The following is a 16,689-nucleotide window of genomic DNA, read 5'->3' as shown; positions in this document are numbered from 1 at the left end:
ATTGGTGTCTTTCAGTGGAATTGGAAAGAAATCTTTAAATGCAGTTTTCTCCCTTTTCACTTTTGGTGGTAAATGGAATTTAACATGCTGTAACTTTGTCTGATTGAGAATCATACAAAAGAAAAACATATTTCAGTTCGGGAACTATAGATATTGTTGAAAGGTTCACCATGTAAAGTGTACTTTTAATGTAAAAACTGTAGTGATATATTGTTTGGAAAGGATAAATTGGAGACCATGTTTAAGCTAAATTTGATGTCAAATTATACATAATAGACTGAACATTACAGTGGTTTTAAGCTGTTTTTCTTAGTTGACTTGTGAATATTTCTAAATTTGTTTTAGTGTGTTCAATAGTTCATACAGCCATTTGTATAACACAAAGAAAATCAAGATTCATGGATATGATTTTTATTTTATTTGAGAAATCTCCCTGTAAGCTCACATCAGTTGTTTGCACCACCATTATGGCTTTTATCTCTGCTCTCTTTGTTTCTCAAGCTCATGCATCAGTTCCTGAGTTCCCTCCTTTCCTTTGAGGTTCATTACTGATCTGGATAACCCAGTTCACTCATTTAAAAGTGGACATTAAATGTTTGACTTAGCAATACTGCACATTGTGTTATGGTGGTGCTTTCCTTTCTAAAAAACCTTTTCCTTTCTGGGTGATACGCATGCTGCGGGGAAAAGAGTTCATGCTGTGAGTACACTCCTGAAACATTCCATAAGGGTAAATGCTAAAACATGTTTTGGATTTTTTGCATTTATAAAGTGAATATTTAACAAATTGTCTGGAAGGTGTGATGTGAACTGTAGTGGTTGTAAAATCCCAAGATGATAATGACAAAATCAGATGCTTCAGTAGTAAAAGCATTAAATGTGCAGCTTAAGTATGAAGGACTAGATGTTGAATAATGTAGCTATCTATTTGAGATTTCTAAAGATGCATATTACTTAGAGGTGATTTTAATAGAAATTACTGAAATTACTGAATATTATATACTACTACTACTACTACTAATAATAATAATAATAATAACAATAATAATAATAATTTTTATTTATTTATTTATTTATTTATTCCAAGGCAAATCTACTCATATTAATGCTTTATTTTCAAGACAGGGGAAGAACCCAAGCTTCACTGGAATTAAAAAATATTATATGCTATATATTGATGATTAGGTATCATTTACATAAAATACATTTTAAAAGTATTGTTTTTGACAAAGAACTAATCAATTGTATTCAAAATGCAAGTTCTAGCCACTACTATGTATTGCTGTGTTCCTCATTGCTGATTGAATCAAAGCTCACCACTCTCTGCATCTCACCTAATCAGTGAGCCTTTAAGGGTTGTGAAACCTTGTCCTAGAAGTCAGAGGAATGCACAGCTGCAGCTGAGACACTGTTGCCTTTGGTGAGCTTGGATTTAGTGAGGACATCTGAGTAGATCATGGATGGATCTAACCCCAGAGCTGAAGCTCCTTCAGTGGAGCCCAGTGCCAAACTCTTCTGCTGTCGTTGTGTGAGGCGCTGCCTCCCGCTGGCTTACAGAGAGGAGATCTACCACATCCTGAGGATGACTGGGCCCCTGGTGAGTGACTTCTATCTCACACATACGCAAGAGAAAGTGTTATCAATACTTGCGTGAGCTTGTTCTCTCATTGATTCACAGCACGCAATGTTTGTATGGAGAAAAAATAAGATGTAGAATGATACTTTGGTATCAACAAATATTCCCAAACTTTTATTGGGTACATTATTTTGTACATTTTACTGTGGTTTGCCTAAATACAGAGAATTTATCTTTATGACACATTCACATTCAGAAACTACTGTACTATTCTATCTTGTAATATTAATTCAATTCAATTTTCAACTCAATTTTATTTGTATAGCACTTTTAACAATGGACTTTGTCACAAAGTAGCTTTACAGAAATTAATACATTCAAATTAAATTAAATCAAAATAAAATGTAAATGTAAATGTTTATTTATGTTAAACTTATGTAAATTTATGTGAATATTAACATGAGTGTAAACATAGGTAGTGCTATATAATTCTGCTTTTGCAAGTGACCATAGCACAGTATAACATAAATATAAAGGAATTATATAGAAAAAAAAAGATCAAGCGCAATACTGTGCTATTATTACACATTGTTACATTTTCTTTTATACTCTGGACAGTTGTTTGTTGCCCTCTCAGCTCTGTTGAGTCTTTCATCTCTGTTGGTTATGTTTGTTTCCACAGCTTGTGTGCCGGTTCTTGAATTTCCTTCTTTTCTTCGTGGTCACAATGTTCTGTGGCCGCCTGGGGAACACTGTACTGGCAGGCTATGCCATGGCTTCAGCTGTGAGTCGCCCACTGTATCCCACTTTGAGTCAATGTTTTTGCAGAATTTGTCAGAATTCATTATTAAAATACTTCCTCTCTATCATGCACATTCATGATAAGTAAAAATCCATTTATTGTATTTCAGACAATAAATGTGACTTCTGCAGCAACTGGATTAGGGCTAACTTTGGCCTGTGATACACTGGTTTCACAGGTAGGTAAATAAAATTGGCTCTTTCATTGTCAGTAACTAAAATCATGGAATTCTTATTTATAGTCAGTATTTGAATAGTATTGTACTTGACTACTTTAGAATGACTAAAGGCTGCTATGCATTAGGCATGGAGAAATTCAACTGATTTTAACCTACTTCATTTACTAATGCATGAAACCTAGCGGATTACTAATTAGATCCATGATAGCACTAAAATCTGGACTATTCAATGGCAAAGTAGCAGCCATAGAGGCAATGAAGCTCGTCACAAAAATGTTTCTTCTCTTCAGTAATTAAGCTTCTGTTTCTACGTGCTCTTGTATGCAGACATTTGGCAGTAAGAACCTGTTACATGTAGGAGTAATCCTGCAAAGGAGCATTCTGATCTTGCTGCTCTTCTCTCTTCCCTGCTGGGGTGTGCTTATTAACACCCAGTCTCTCCTGCTCCTGGTGGGACAAGACCCCGACGTAGCCAGGTCAGGCATAATTTAAATTTGGTTATAACAGGTTCAAATGAGGAATTTTATACACCTCATAGGGGAATCACAACTTTTTATTATGGTGTGTTTATATATACTCACTAAGCGCGTTAACAGAAACAGCTGTACCCCTACTTATGCATGCAATTATCTAATCAGCCAATCATGTGGCAGCAGTGCAATGCATAAAATCATGCAGATACAGGCCAGCAGCTTCGTGCAATGCTCACATCAACCATCAGATTGGGGAAAAAAATGACATCTCAGTGATTTTGACCGTGGCATGATTGTCGGTGCCAGAGTGGCTGATTTGAGTATTTCTATAACTGCTAAACTCCTGGGATTTTCATGCTCAACACCATCTAGAGTTTACTCAGAAAGGTACAGTAAAGAAAAATATTCAGTCATGTGGTAGGAAATGCCTTGTTGATGAGAGAGTTCAACAGAGAATGGCCAGACTGCTTCAAGCTGACAGAAAGGCTACAGCTCAGACAACCACTCTGTACAATTGTGGTAAGCATAAAAGCATCTCAGAATGCACAACATGTCGAACCCTACCCAGCATTAGTATAGTGTTATTAGTATAGTCTTATATATAATCAATCGTAATATACCAAGACAGGCTTTTTTTTCCTCCCTGACTCCCTGACTTGGGTGTTGGTCTGCCCTCTTGTTTAATTTTCAGTCTCTCCTGATATAAGTATGAGAATCAAAATCATGAGCCGCAAAATGAGGTCGACATTAGCATTAGTCTGCCATTTCTTCCTAAAGCTGCTAGCTGAAGAAGGAAGTGACAGCTAGCTAACTAGACTTATAAACAACAAATTTCAGAAATGAATGCAAATAATTAAACAGAACTTTAAACTTACAGGTTATTTACAATATTTACAAATTTACAAAAATATTGAATTGATGAATAATATAGACACTATAAATTTCATTGCTGCATTTTTAAGGAAATATTAGGGGAAGCTGGGCTTCCTGTGTTCCTTAATGTAACACAGAAATGACTCCACTGTTGTTTTTTAGGGTAGCCCAGATTTATGTTGAGGCATACCTTCCTGCTCTTCCAGTAAGGCCAAATTTACTTTTGTAAACATTATAAAACACATACATGTGTAGGTCTGTCCTCATTTTGACTTTATGTTTCATGTTTACAGACTTTATTTCTGCACCAGCTGCAGGTGTCTTACCTCCAAAACCAGGTTTGTTGGATGGAGTGAATTGCTCTGTAAGTGGTCTGTATCTGTGTATCTGTGTATCTGTGTCCCATATCTGTAGTAATGCCTTGAATATATCTCTGTCCAGGGTGTGATTATACCTCAAATGTATGCATCTGTGGTGGCCAATGTTGTGAATGTGCTGAATCACTACATTTTGCTGTTTTGGTGGGATCTTGGAGTACAGTGAGTACTTTTCATTCATTCATTCATTCATTCATTCATTCAAAGTCCACTCCTGAAAAGACAATGGGTTTTCTAATTTTTTGTGTATGTATTTTTATGATTGCATTTCAGTGGCTCTGCAGCAGCCAATTGTTTGGCTCAGATCTTTTCCTGTTTCAGTTTGTTTGCTTACATTCGCTTTAAGAAACTCCATGTTAAGACGTGGGGAGGTGAGTATGTTCCTTTGCACATTACAATTCATTTCACCAGTTAATGCTGAGTTTAATGTGCCCTCTGTCTGTGCTCACTTAGATACCACTGAAACACTACAGTGTCGTTATGCAGCTGATTATTTCCCCTGCTTTTAAATTCAGGCTGGTCCTCAGAGTCACTGCAGGAGTGGGGCAACTACATGAAGCTGGCTATTCCTAGTACATTAATGTTATGCTTTGAATGGTGGATCTATGAAATTGGAGGATTCTTAGCAGGTAACCTCTCTGAACAATTTTTATGAAGTGGAATGTTACTATAGAAGCATAACTTACTGTGCACTTTCTCACAGGAATGCTGGGAGAAGTCGACTTGGCTGCTCAACATGTGGTTATAATGCTGGCTTATATAAACTACATGGTAACAATCTCTCTTAACATATTAATGAGGATGATTCATTCTAAATCAAATGAAGCACCTGTGTACCATAATCAGACACGGGAAGTACTTTGCTGCTTATATAAGGATCTTATGTTAGATATTTATTCTTTACTTGAATATTATTGAAATAAAATACTTTTACTCTTACTAAGTTACATTTCCAAGAAAAAAACTTACTTTTTACTCTGGACATTTTTATTTAGACCTCAAATCACAAAGTTCTCATCTTCTCTCATCCAGCCAATGACTGTACGCTATACATATCAGTCAGTGGGTTCAGCATCCAAGCATTCAGTTTAGCATTCAGTCAAGTTTGTCAATGTAGAAAAAACAAATGATTATGAATTGTGCCAGTTCATGTAGCTATCCATGTGCGTTTGTAGATGGAAAAGTGTCTAACTTGAGGATAACCCTTACCCCAGTAAAGTGTTTCTGTATGCTATACTATGCAAAGGTGATAAAAAGAAGTATCACCTTTGGCTCCCTGGAAGGCATGAATTCCTTCTAATTTGAAAAAGAAGTTTTGCTAAATTGCGAATCAACTGACTATATTTAACTAAGTTGGTCTGTTTTCTTTGCTGATGCAAGGTTAGACTAGCATCGATTCCAGTAGCTAACATAATTTATTAGCCAGCAAGTCATATTATAGTTGGCAAATACTATTTATTTACATGATATTTTACTTATGATTAATTATAAAACTACATAGTTTTAGTCATGCATATAATCATCAGCTCTACAGAGACTGAATGATGTTTTCTGGTGAAATTACTTGAAAATCATAGCAGAATAGTTTTATTTTTTTACAGTTACTTTTAATGTGAAACCAAAAGATTAACTGAATTTCATCAGTTCAAAACATTTTCTTTCTACTTTTTAATACTTGAGTACATTTAAAAGTAGCAACCTTTCTGTTTTGACTTGAGTACATTTTCGGGTGGATACTTCCATACTTACTTTCACTTAAACATAATTTCTTATTACTTTTTCCATACCTAACCATAATCCATGCATGTCTTTCTTCTTGAGCAAAACTGTAGATTAAAGGAACTACACTTCTCACAGCATGCATGTTTTGTGCACATATTGTGTGTGTGTGTGTGTGTGATATACATGTAGATCCCAGCTGGTTTACAAGGTGCAGCTTGTGTGCGTGTGGGTAATGCACTAGGAGCTGGAGATACAGCTGGAGCCATCCTCACTAGCAAAGTTTCTCTCATCTGTGCAGGTAACAATACTATACGTAAATTATTTCATATATAAGCAGTACTCACAATTTATGTTTTAAAGATTTTTAGCTTAACCAAATGCACTTAATTGATTTGACTCCATTTTTAGCTGTATTGGCAATCATTCAGGGTGTGGTGCTTGGTGCCACAAAAACAGTCGTTGGATTTTTGTTCACTTCAGATGAGTAAGTACTTGTGATCTGGTTATCACTTGAACATTTTAATATTTGAGTTGGTTATTTGTTTTTGTCAACATTAATCAAAGGAGAATGTTATTCATAAAACATAAAAATTGCCTTCTGACACTTGGCCTTCACTTTCAGGACCATAGCAGAGTTAGTTTCTGAACTCATGAGCATCTACTGCCCCCTTCAATTCTTTAGTGGACTGTTGGTGAGTTTTTGTAATTCTACTCTACTCTACTCTAGTGGTTAGTCCTCGGCCCAGGTTCGATTTCTGGCCAGGGAACCAACCCCAGCCACTGGAGTTGCACAAAAAAGTGCACTCCCAGTGCCGTTTCCAAGCCTGGGTTTTGTCAGAAAGGGCATCTGGTGTAAAAACAGGAGCAGCCAAAAGAAGAACATCACCTCTACTCTATGATATTACACTATACTATAATTATACTATAGTATACCAGGGGCTTTCAGAGTTTTGTAGCCAGGGACCATTTGAACTGTGAAAGAAATTCCACCGACCCCCGCAGTACAGAATTATTTCATGAACATTATTTAAATGTGTACAATAATATTAAGTATATTTTAGATCCATACAGGTTTCTATTCCTGCACTTTACACCAACAGAACACAGGTCCAAGTTGATATTATTTATAGGCTAACAATTTTGAGTTATTGAGAACCCAATAACACTCTAATTACTACAATAACTCAATAATAAATAAACTAACTTTGATAATGGTGGGTTTTGATATTCCATTTTAGTAACTAAATAATAATAATAATAAAAATCATGCTTCATCCTTATGCTTCATGGACCCCTGAGTGTCCCCAGACCCAACTTTGAGATCCATTGTACCATACTCTACTCTACAAAGCTATACTACTGTATACTATACAAGCTTCATCCTTCTCTTGACACATTACAGTGTGCATAATAGATAATGGTAACTGTCTGTTAATTGCCTGTTTAAACAGTTCTGACATTTTGGCATGGCAAGATGATATTTCACTGTCTGTATCACCAATGGTTGTGTGTTTGCTGGATGTGCGATTATAACTCTTATTTCCTCAGTGTGTTGGCATGGGCATAGTCCTGGGCACTGGGCAGCAGCGGATTGCAGCCATCGCTAATCTAATTGGATATTATTGTATTGGACTTCCACTAAGTATCGCTCTGACCTTCCCAGCCAAGTTACAAGTCGCTGGTTTGTACTTTTCAAAACAATTGTATATGAATAATCCTAGTATGAGCAGAATTGTTCTGCATTTGTAGCCAAAAATATTATAGAAAGCCAATCTGTTTTCTTTGTTAACAGGCTTTTGGTGGGGCCTTTTTATTGCTGTCTTCTTGCTATCAATCTTTTTCACTGTCATCATCTTCAAATTAAACTGGAAGAAGATAACAGAAGAGGTATGTCCTGACAAGTGTTTCTCTCACATGAAGTTGTGTTTATGGTCACAATGAGGCAGATTTCATGATTTAATACCAAGCTACCAACCTATGCTTCTTTAAGGCTGTTGAGCGTGCTGGAAGAGGGAAGAGCAGAGGCGTAATGCTTCCAGAGTTTAGATCCAGTCACCGGCTCTCCGATAGCTTTTTCCTTGCACTCAGTAATTTAGAGGTGAGTTTCTCTTTAGCATTTCTGGTTAAATATTACTAAGTACAACAAATAATATATTAATCACTGTAAATCAGCTTCAGAATCAGAATGGCTATATAGCTGTTAGCTCTCAAGATGCGGATGAAGAAGGAGGTACTTCAGTGGCTCAGGAGAGTTTGAAAGAGACTCAGGAAGGAGGAATGAGAAAAGAAAATCAACTCTCCACCTCACAGAAGAGATTGAGAGTGACTCAGGAAGGAGGAATGAGCAAAAAAAATCAACTCTCCACCTCTCAGCTCATCATCAGGAGAGGGATGACTGCTCTGACTGCTGTCCTTATCCTCAGTATAGGGATGACTGTCCATTTCATCCTGCCTCTGCCTGAGGTGGCTTCCATCACCAATAGCACTTTGGACTTCGAAAACTCGACTTTATCTTCTCCCATTGCCACAGAAATATTATCTTTTTGAGACTGATGGATCCTTGCTGGATAATAATTGATCTTATGTAGTGTATTACCATTATAGTGTATTGACCTTAGTGTCATTTAGACTACCAGGATAGGGAATGTTATATAGACAACTTACTGCTGAATTGTGAGAATGTTATCAATTGACATGAGGTAGAAATACAATGAATTGTAAGTAATACAGCAAAATTGGTTGTTATCTCTCTATCTAAACAAAATAACATAGAAAATATATGAATATGAATAATGGAATGAACTGCATAGACAAGGAACTAATATTGTCACTTGAAATAATTTATTAATATGCATTTCTGTAACTCTTGAAACATATAACAAGAGACTGTAAACCTACTGTATGTAACATTATACCTTCATGTAGCCTTTTGCAGTCTTCATCACCTGAAGTCAGTGACAGAATGAATGTCCATACAGTAAACTCCCTGTGACTATTAACTCTCTAACGTGGCTTTAGGCCAACTGAGCACATTACTACCGCTTCACTAATACACTTAAAGCAATCCCTACAGCCAGAATAATGAACATAGCCAATAGAGTCAGGCCTCTGCGGACCACCAAGACCCCTAAAGGTAGTGCGCTCCTCGTTGTAGTCAAGTTGGGCAGATTCTCCGCCAGCATCTCTGTTTCAGTGTGAGGGCCTCCATTAGTCAGATCTGCATTGTTAGCCTGCTGTACTGTATCTGCCAATAAAAAGATTCTGTTAATGTGATAAAACTCTGCCTGTTTCTTATTACAGTTAACTTAAGTTTTCTAAACAATCAGTACCAAATATCAGGCAGATTCTTACCGTCCTCTGTGCAGTCCTGAATTCCAGCTCTTCTCTGTGCCTGTGATCAGGACAAGGTGTTATTATCACTGATGTAGTAGGGGTACAATGATAGATGCAAGTCAAACGATTTTTTTTTTCCTGGAGCACTCACCTCCTCTGTGGCTTTCACCCAGTTTAGCTTTATTAGGAGAACTATTAAGAAAACTGACTGCAGGAACACACAAATTAAAAGGCCAGTCCAAAGACCTATACGAGACCAGAGAAGCATGACTGAATGTGAAGAAATTGTAGATGATAAGAGAGTGAGAGAAAAAGTTATTTTCCTACCAAATATGCCCATTTTAGCAGCAAACATCAGAGACACTCCAGTAGGAAAGCCTATGCCATAATATCCAACCAGGTTCCCAGCTGCCCCAAACATCTGCTTTCCTAGGGCTCTGACAATACTCCCACCAGCTGCCTGATTAGTGAAGAAATACACAGTCTTTTACAATTCCCTATGTACAGCTTTAACCAATTTGACAATTAAACGATGTTTTAAATAATACAATAACAACCATTCTCTGTTAAGTGTACTTTGGATTTTACTAGTAAGTGTACTATGGAGTTTAAACTTTAACTAGTTGGCTCATTACTCACTGCTGTTGCATCAAGGAGATGGAAAGGGGCATAGAGCACCATTACATGACTGACTATCTCTCTAATCTGTCTGTGAGAAGAGAGAGAAACTTTGTCAACTCACAGTTCAATTATTTCTAACGCTACGCTTATCACATAACCACATAAACACCAATATGTCATGTATTACATGAGCAAAGTTCAGGAAGGAGTTGAGTCAGTTTAAGAAAACTGTAAGTCATATCAGTAAATCTCTATAGCTTACAGTGAAAGTAAATGATAGCACAATTTTGAGATCACATATGAATGAATAGTAGCTCATTGATGATTTGAGATCATTTATAAAAATATATCTCAAATAAAAAGTGGGTAAAGTGACATTAATAAAAAGCAATTAATTTACAATGCTTAGTTAATTAATAATAGATTAAGTGTGGTGCACTCACTGATCATTTGAGAAGATGTAAGAAATGACATCTTTGCTACTGCCAATGATAACTGCCAAGCACACTGAGACGGAGACTGTTTCAAAAGCACAGTATAATTAACAGAGAGTATGTGAGTGAACAGTGGGATTGAAATAAGTGTGCCTGACACACAAAGATCAATCATACGTTTACAGCCTTAAGAAATCTGCTATGCAATTACGCATGCCACAATACTGAAATTTTGTCTGACTAATTGTCATACCCATTATTGTGATTAATGATTTAATTCTTTTCTGTTGTCTTTGAGTTTTTCTGTTGAAAAACTCAGGTGACCTCCACCATGATCTCAACCCCACTGAACACCTTTGGGATGAACTGGAATGCCAACTGCACCTCAGGCGTCCTCACCCGACATCATGGCCCAACCTCACTAATGTGGCTAAATGAGCAAATCCCCACAGCCATTCTCCACAATCTACTGGAAAGCCTTCCCAGAAGAGTGGAGGCCGTTATAGCTGCAAAGGGTGGACCAACTCGATATTAATGCCCATGTTTTTGAAATAGGATGTTCATCAAGCACATATGGTCAGGTGTCCACATAATTTTAGCCATATATTGTATTTTGCCCAGTAAACAGAGTGTAAAATGTTACCTTGTATTCACTAAATAAACTGGGTTACCTATTTTGACCAATATAAAACTAATACACTTTTAGTGTGTACAGACTTATTTTTGTCTTACACATTGTTTTGTTGGACACTGTTGTCAAGTCAGTATTTGTACACCTTGCTTTACTTTGTTGTTAAATTTGCCATTTAAAAAATGAATATGTTTATCAAATGTATAAGAACATAACTCAAGCATAATTTTCTACAGAATTTTCCTCTACCAAACCAAGTAGGATCATTACTTTACCCTGAACGTCCATGAGTAGTGTGGCCACATAGGTGGCACGGGGTGACAGCTGCCACCCATGAAATAGGCCCTGTCAACCCAATTGCATCCCCAATCCTGACCTCTAATCACATTTCTGAGAGATCCATTACTCCTGTACAATTCATTCAGATTTAAATAAAGTTGACTGTCATGCTGGAGATATTTTGACCAAGACCTACAACCCTACAATATATATGGAACTACAAGAGACTTTGAAGGAAATACAGTAATGTTTATTTTTTTATGTGGATATTTTTGTGCACCAAGGAATCAAATATTCTAAGACTGAGCTGGGTTAGCCACTGCTAGTTAGTGAGATCGTCTAGTGGGTTTTTAGTGGGTGATTTGATCACATGACAGTATTAGAACAAATGACCCCACAGTCTCCATGGCTGGTGCATAATAATCTATTCCAATATTTCTTTTATTTGAACAATCAGCATGTGGGTTTAATTGGTATAAATCCTATACACATTATTTTCACTAGATGAAGAGTGAATTGAACGATAAAATTATTATTATTATTATTATTATTAATAATAATAATAATGATAATAATAATAATAAAAAAAACTGTTTGGACAAATGGATCAGTGAACATTTTTTTATATGAAAATCTTTGCCCTCTGCTTTTTAAAGTAGAACTGCATGCAAGACCCAAATAAAGAAGTGAATAATGAATGGGTAGGTTACTCCTTAATTTATGAAAAGTGTACACATTACTTTTTATTTAAGAAAGATTTTAGAAAATGTTCCTTAATTAAAGTTGTTCTTTCGTCTGCTCCCGTTAGGGGTTGCCACAGCGGATCACCTTTTGTCCACATATTGATTTGGCGCAGGTTTTACACTGGATGCCCTTATTGTCGCAACACTCCCCATCTATCTGCGCTTGAGACTGGCACTAAGAGTGCACTAGCCTGTGCAGTGGCTGGGGTTGGTGCCCAGCTTGGGGCTTAAACCCACGATCCTCAGATCAAGAGTCCCACGCTCTAGCTCAATTCAAATAATCATGATTAGCTAAAATAAATCTGATTAGCAGATTATAATAATTGTGACAGGACTGTCAGACTCTGAGGTTGCCTATTGTGATCCGTGTTCAAGCAAAATGCAATGACAATCCCATGTTGGTGGCATCCTTACCTGACAGGATTGGCTCTGTTATTAAGGCATGGGGGAAAGAACTTATACATGAGATTAGTTTTATTTTCAAGGAGCTAGGTCTTCCATTGACTAGAGTACAGCCAGTGTTTGTAGATACCTATTGTGATGTTTCACCTGCTGTTCTAAAATTTAATTCCCTAAATTTTCTCTAGGATTGAGGTCTGGTGATTTTAAAGGCCAGTCAAAATCAAAGCAGTCACACACCCATTTGGCCCTGTGCACTCTATAAGTTCATCCTGGAATGTAGGAGTGTCAGAGTCAAGAATCTGGCCAACAACTAGTAATCTGATTTAATAATCCAGATGTGCAATCTATTGATGTTGTACAATATGGCGCTGCTATCGTTGGATGTGACAGATTTTTGTCCAGGGAGCTTATAATAAACATTTTGACAGTCGTATTGCTGCACTCAGAAGTACCTGTGCAGGCTATAGAGATCTTGGCAGACAGCTTGGCCTGTTCAGTGTTCCCAGCACCCAGAGCATTTCCCACTCTCACACCACCTGCCACACTGAAGCCTATAGGACACTGGCAAAATAAATAAATAAATAAACGGTTTAGACAGTGTTCAATATGGCAGTAGTCAATAACATTTAGATTTAAATACATTAATAACACAGAAGAATTACTTCATCAGAATATTCTTGAAATATTTACCATATATGCAATATTTGCCAGTTCATAAGTAATTGATTGGGCTCCCAGCTCTACTTCACTTATCAAACCTGCCATGCAACAGACAGGCAGCAAAAAATAATCAATACTGCAGGATGAATATTATATTCAAATGTTACCTATAAATGTCATTTTTATAAGGCTAAACATTATCATTTCCTTCAAAACACTTTTAATCATTTGTCACAAGAGCTTTCGCATACGTTTTACCTGCCAAAAATGCACCCAGCTCATAGGTCCACCACTCTGCACTCAGCATTAACATGCCTAGAATGCCCAGCCGCATAAAATCCCCCCACTCCTGTAGACAATCCATGGACAGGCCTGCACAGTGGAGAGTCATGGGATGTACACATCATTTGCTTATGAGTTACCATAGTTAACCCGTCTGTAAATAAGGTCATGTCTGTATTTGCATGTAGTTTGGCATACACATATGCTTTAAAAACAAAGTTTGTATGAGTTGCGGTTTGTGTGAGATCACCTTTGAAAAATAGTAAAAGTAAATATATAACGTTTATTTTTGTGTGTATGCAAATCAATTATATTGCATATATCCTGCATCCTGTCTTGACTGAAGATAGTATCTGTGCAAGATGCTGTGTGTGCAACAATAATAGTAAACAGTTTTTATATATTAAACTGCATTTCAGTGTTTGTAAAATCGTAAATTCATATATACACTTACCAGAAGAGCAACCATGCAAATCTTCACATATATAAACTAGTTTTTATATAAACTAGTCATTGTTGTGAAAAATTTTTAAAATGCTCATTAATCTTCTAAAAAAAAACCCACTACCAATAAAACCACCACTAAACATCTGGCTCTATTATATGAACTCACCATGCCAAGTGTCCTTATGAAGACCTCTACACCAGATGTAGACAAACAGTGTAATAGCCAAGGCATATTGTGAGGCAACATTGGCTGCTGCCGAGCCACTGTAGATTAAACAGTCACATTAATAGTGCCTTTTTTTTTGTTAAATTATATTCCATCATTATCCCTTTACACATATTATGGTCAGGCATTTCTATAGTTAGACAATATATATTTGAACCATCACTGAATTTGTCTACTCACACAATTCCAAGATCCAAAACAAAAAGGAAAATGTAGTTGCACAAGGCATTGATGACATTGCCTACAGCTCCAGAGATGACCAACGGCCATATGATTCCCTAGAAGGAGATGCTTAATTGAAAGTAAATTTTACACCATACTGACTTGTTTTCTTATTTACTTACTTGATTTTGCAGATATGACGCCTCAGTTATGTATGTAAATAATCCCTATAAGGGGAAAAAAAAAAAACAGAGTATATGATTCTTCTTTGTGAACTGGGTTCCCAGTGGAATTGAATATTGAATATTATATACTAAATTTTAGTGTTTTATTGTTGTCAAGTCGTATATAATTACTGGAAGAGCAGCCATGTAAATCTTCACATATAACTGAGATACTCTGAAACAGAGAAACATAGGTGACTGGAAACTCAGGTCTTCAGGCTAAAAAAACAAACAAACAGACATTCAACTGAAATAAAAATACAGTAAATTCTATATTGCATTCGATAATAATAAACCAACCTGGCCACCTCAGGGTCCTGTTTAACAGCAATCAGTAATGACTCTGTGTTTATTAAAATGGCCCAGCAAGGGAAGCAGGCAAACATTAAGATAAGAAACGTCCTCTGCACGATCACGCCAATTCGCTTAAGGTTCCCACTCCCAAAGGTCTGTCAGTATCATTTAACAGAAACAGTACAGGTTTATTAATAGGAACCAAACATATTGGGGTGGGAGGTTAAAAATGAAACACGTCATACATTGTATATCCTGTAACTGAGGCCTCCCTGTAATTGTGCTGATTCTTCTTTGAAGTTATAGTTTAGTTATAGAAAAATGGTCAGTGATTGTCTCTCTAAACAGTACAGTACAGTGTACAGTAAATCTCTAACAGGTTTTAGCTCTTTTCTTTTCTTAGTTCTGCTAGAATATTAATATTTGTAGACTACTAGGCTCCAAAAAAATGTTCCTCTAGATAAATGTCATTAGACAAACACTGACAACACTGCCTTGCGATTTAAGTGCCACCTAGTGCAATATGATTAATATTAATTCTTTATTATATTTACTTATATTCACAAATTCTCAAAAATGTTGCTTACCTTTTAAGACATAATCATTATATGTATATTACTGTAGTTCTTTTTTTCCCTCAAAGGTATATCAGAAGTCAGTTATTGTCATGTCATGGCTATCAGCCAAATGCATACAGAAAAGGGAAACAAAACTACTGACTTCCTGAGGACTTTTGATTATTTTTTGCATCAGTGATATGTGTGTCTGTGTGTGTGTGTGTGTGTGTACTTGAGATATCAATGTGGCACAGGCTGATGCCAAACCATAGCCTACTGAAACAGCAGAAACGTTGATAATCTGTAAATAAGAGCACATAAAAATACATAAAAAGAGAGTTTTGTGAACACTGCAAGTAAGCCACCAGCATTATAGAGGTCTTTGGTACTGGTCATGCTGGTTGACTAGATAAATGTTGACTTGAGGGAAGAGTTTAAATGTGCTTACAGCTGCAGCTAGTGTCACCCCGGCCAGGACTGTCCTTCCCAAATGTCCACAAAATACAACACTGACAAAACTGATCAAGTAGACCATAATGTAGGACAAAAACTAGTGGGATAAAGGAAGTAGACGGTTAGTATAGTATAAATGAAAGACACAGAGACATAACGGCTATGGGTTTAATATTCGAGGATGAATTATATTCATGAACAAGAAAAAAAACAAAACGACTCAAAGTCTGCTGTGTTTTCTATCTAGAAGAACTTCCCTTAACCACGAATGCAGGAACCTCGTGAACGCGCCATGACACCGGGGATGGACGAGACTCCAGTGCTACTCAGCAGATAATAACATAAGCGCTCACTGGGAACTTATACTAAACACTTAACAATTCAGCCGTATAAAAAACACTCTACTAACCATAGGCAAAGCCAGAGCTGACAGCTCTTTCACTTCTTTTGTGAACTCGACGGGTATAAAACTGCGAAGACGCCTGAGGAAAGCGCTGAGCAAACTTTCAGCCATCTTTTCAGCTTGTTGGAAACTGCAGTATTGAGGTGGATTCCTTTATCAGATCGCTTGTGAACTCTGCCCCCAGGAAAATAAACAGTAAATCAGAGCACACGCTTATCTATCTGATCTGTCTAATAATACAGCCAAGAGCTGCAGGAGAAACAGATTTACTGGTGGAAGTGATGAAAATGTACCAACTGTTTTATAATATTTGATAAAATGATATTTCAGTTGTGTTCATAATGATAGTCCTCTTACTGAACCAGGGCCATAAGGATATGTTTGTATGTATGTATATACTGTATATGTATATGTATACATATACATATATACACACACACACACATATATATATGTGTGTGTGTGTGTATATATGTGTATATATATATATATATATATATATATATATATATATATATATATATATATATATATATA

At 36.5% G+C, this 16,689-nt stretch overlaps 2 protein-coding genes across 4 annotated transcripts; one reads left to right on the top strand and one right to left on the bottom strand.

Annotated features, from left to right (window-relative positions):
* Nucleotides 1-108: 108 nt before the first annotated feature.
* On the top strand, nt 109-9,279 carry slc47a4 (solute carrier family 47 member 4). Of its 2 annotated transcripts, none has more exons than XM_053239639.1 (18): nt 109-700; nt 1,379-1,597; nt 2,259-2,360; nt 2,488-2,556; nt 2,884-3,032; nt 4,065-4,107; nt 4,196-4,240; nt 4,344-4,441; nt 4,553-4,650; nt 4,795-4,908; nt 4,983-5,050; nt 6,191-6,299; nt 6,410-6,485; nt 6,624-6,693; nt 7,550-7,682; nt 7,794-7,888; nt 7,992-8,099; nt 8,174-9,279. In XM_053239639.1, the coding sequence occupies exons 2-18, from the start codon at nt 1,457-1,459 to the stop codon at nt 8,546-8,548; spliced, it is 1,893 nt and encodes a 630-aa protein (XP_053095614.1). In that variant the 5' UTR covers nt 109-700; nt 1,379-1,456; the 3' UTR covers nt 8,549-9,279. The 2 variants fall into 2 exon arrangements, with proteins under 2 accessions (XP_053095614.1, XP_026780027.3); XM_026924226.3 differs by having other exon boundaries at nt 1,343-1,597.
* On the bottom strand, nt 8,821-16,316 carry slc47a3 (solute carrier family 47 member 3). Of its 2 annotated transcripts, XM_026924228.3 has the most exons (17): nt 16,159-16,316; nt 15,745-15,846; nt 15,529-15,597; nt 14,746-14,894; nt 14,578-14,620; nt 14,404-14,448; nt 14,240-14,337; nt 14,000-14,097; nt 13,363-13,476; nt 13,135-13,202; nt 12,897-13,005; nt 10,399-10,474; nt 9,974-10,043; nt 9,662-9,794; nt 9,486-9,580; nt 9,353-9,392; nt 8,821-9,245 (listed from the first exon to the last, which is right to left on the bottom strand). In XM_026924228.3, exons 1-17 carry the CDS (start codon nt 16,261-16,263, stop codon nt 9,037-9,039), a joined length of 1,623 nt encoding a protein of 540 aa, XP_026780029.3. In that variant the 5' UTR covers nt 16,264-16,316; the 3' UTR covers nt 8,821-9,036. The 2 variants fall into 2 exon arrangements, with proteins under 2 accessions (XP_026780029.3, XP_053095615.1); XM_053239640.1 differs by lacking the exon at nt 14,746-14,894 and having other exon boundaries at nt 14,578-14,664.
* Nucleotides 16,317-16,689: the final 373 nt, after the last annotated feature.

The sequence above is a fragment of the Pangasianodon hypophthalmus genome, chromosome 14 (genome assembly GCF_027358585.1).
Source record: "Pangasianodon hypophthalmus isolate fPanHyp1 chromosome 14, fPanHyp1.pri, whole genome shotgun sequence".
Classification (NCBI taxonomy): domain Eukaryota; kingdom Metazoa; phylum Chordata; class Actinopteri; order Siluriformes; family Pangasiidae; genus Pangasianodon; species Pangasianodon hypophthalmus.
This window is presented reverse-complemented; position numbering and strand designations above follow the sequence as displayed.

Excerpts from the sequence above, each read along its gene's own strand:
- slc47a3 (XM_026924228.3), bottom strand. The coding sequence starts at position 16,263 with ATGGCTGAAAGTTTGCTCAGCGCTTTCCTCAGGCGTCTTCGCAGTTTT. Across the intron at positions 13,006-13,134 it reads TGGCAAATATTGCATATATG|TGTCCTATAGGCTTCAGTGT; the intron begins GTAAATATTTCA and ends TTATTTTGCCAG. Across the intron at positions 10,475-12,896 it reads GATCTCTATAGCCTGCACAG|TCTCCGTCTCAGTGTGCTTG; the intron begins GTACTTCTGAGT and ends CTTTTGAAACAG.
- slc47a4 (XM_053239639.1), top strand. The coding sequence starts at position 1,457 with ATGGATGGATCTAACCCCAGAGCTGAAGCTCCTTCAGTGGAGCCCAGT. Across the intron at positions 2,361-2,487 it reads GCTATGCCATGGCTTCAGCT|ACAATAAATGTGACTTCTGC; the intron begins GTGAGTCGCCCA and ends ATTGTATTTCAG. Across the intron at positions 4,909-4,982 it reads AATTGGAGGATTCTTAGCAG|GAATGCTGGGAGAAGTCGAC; the intron begins GTAACCTCTCTG and ends ACTTTCTCACAG.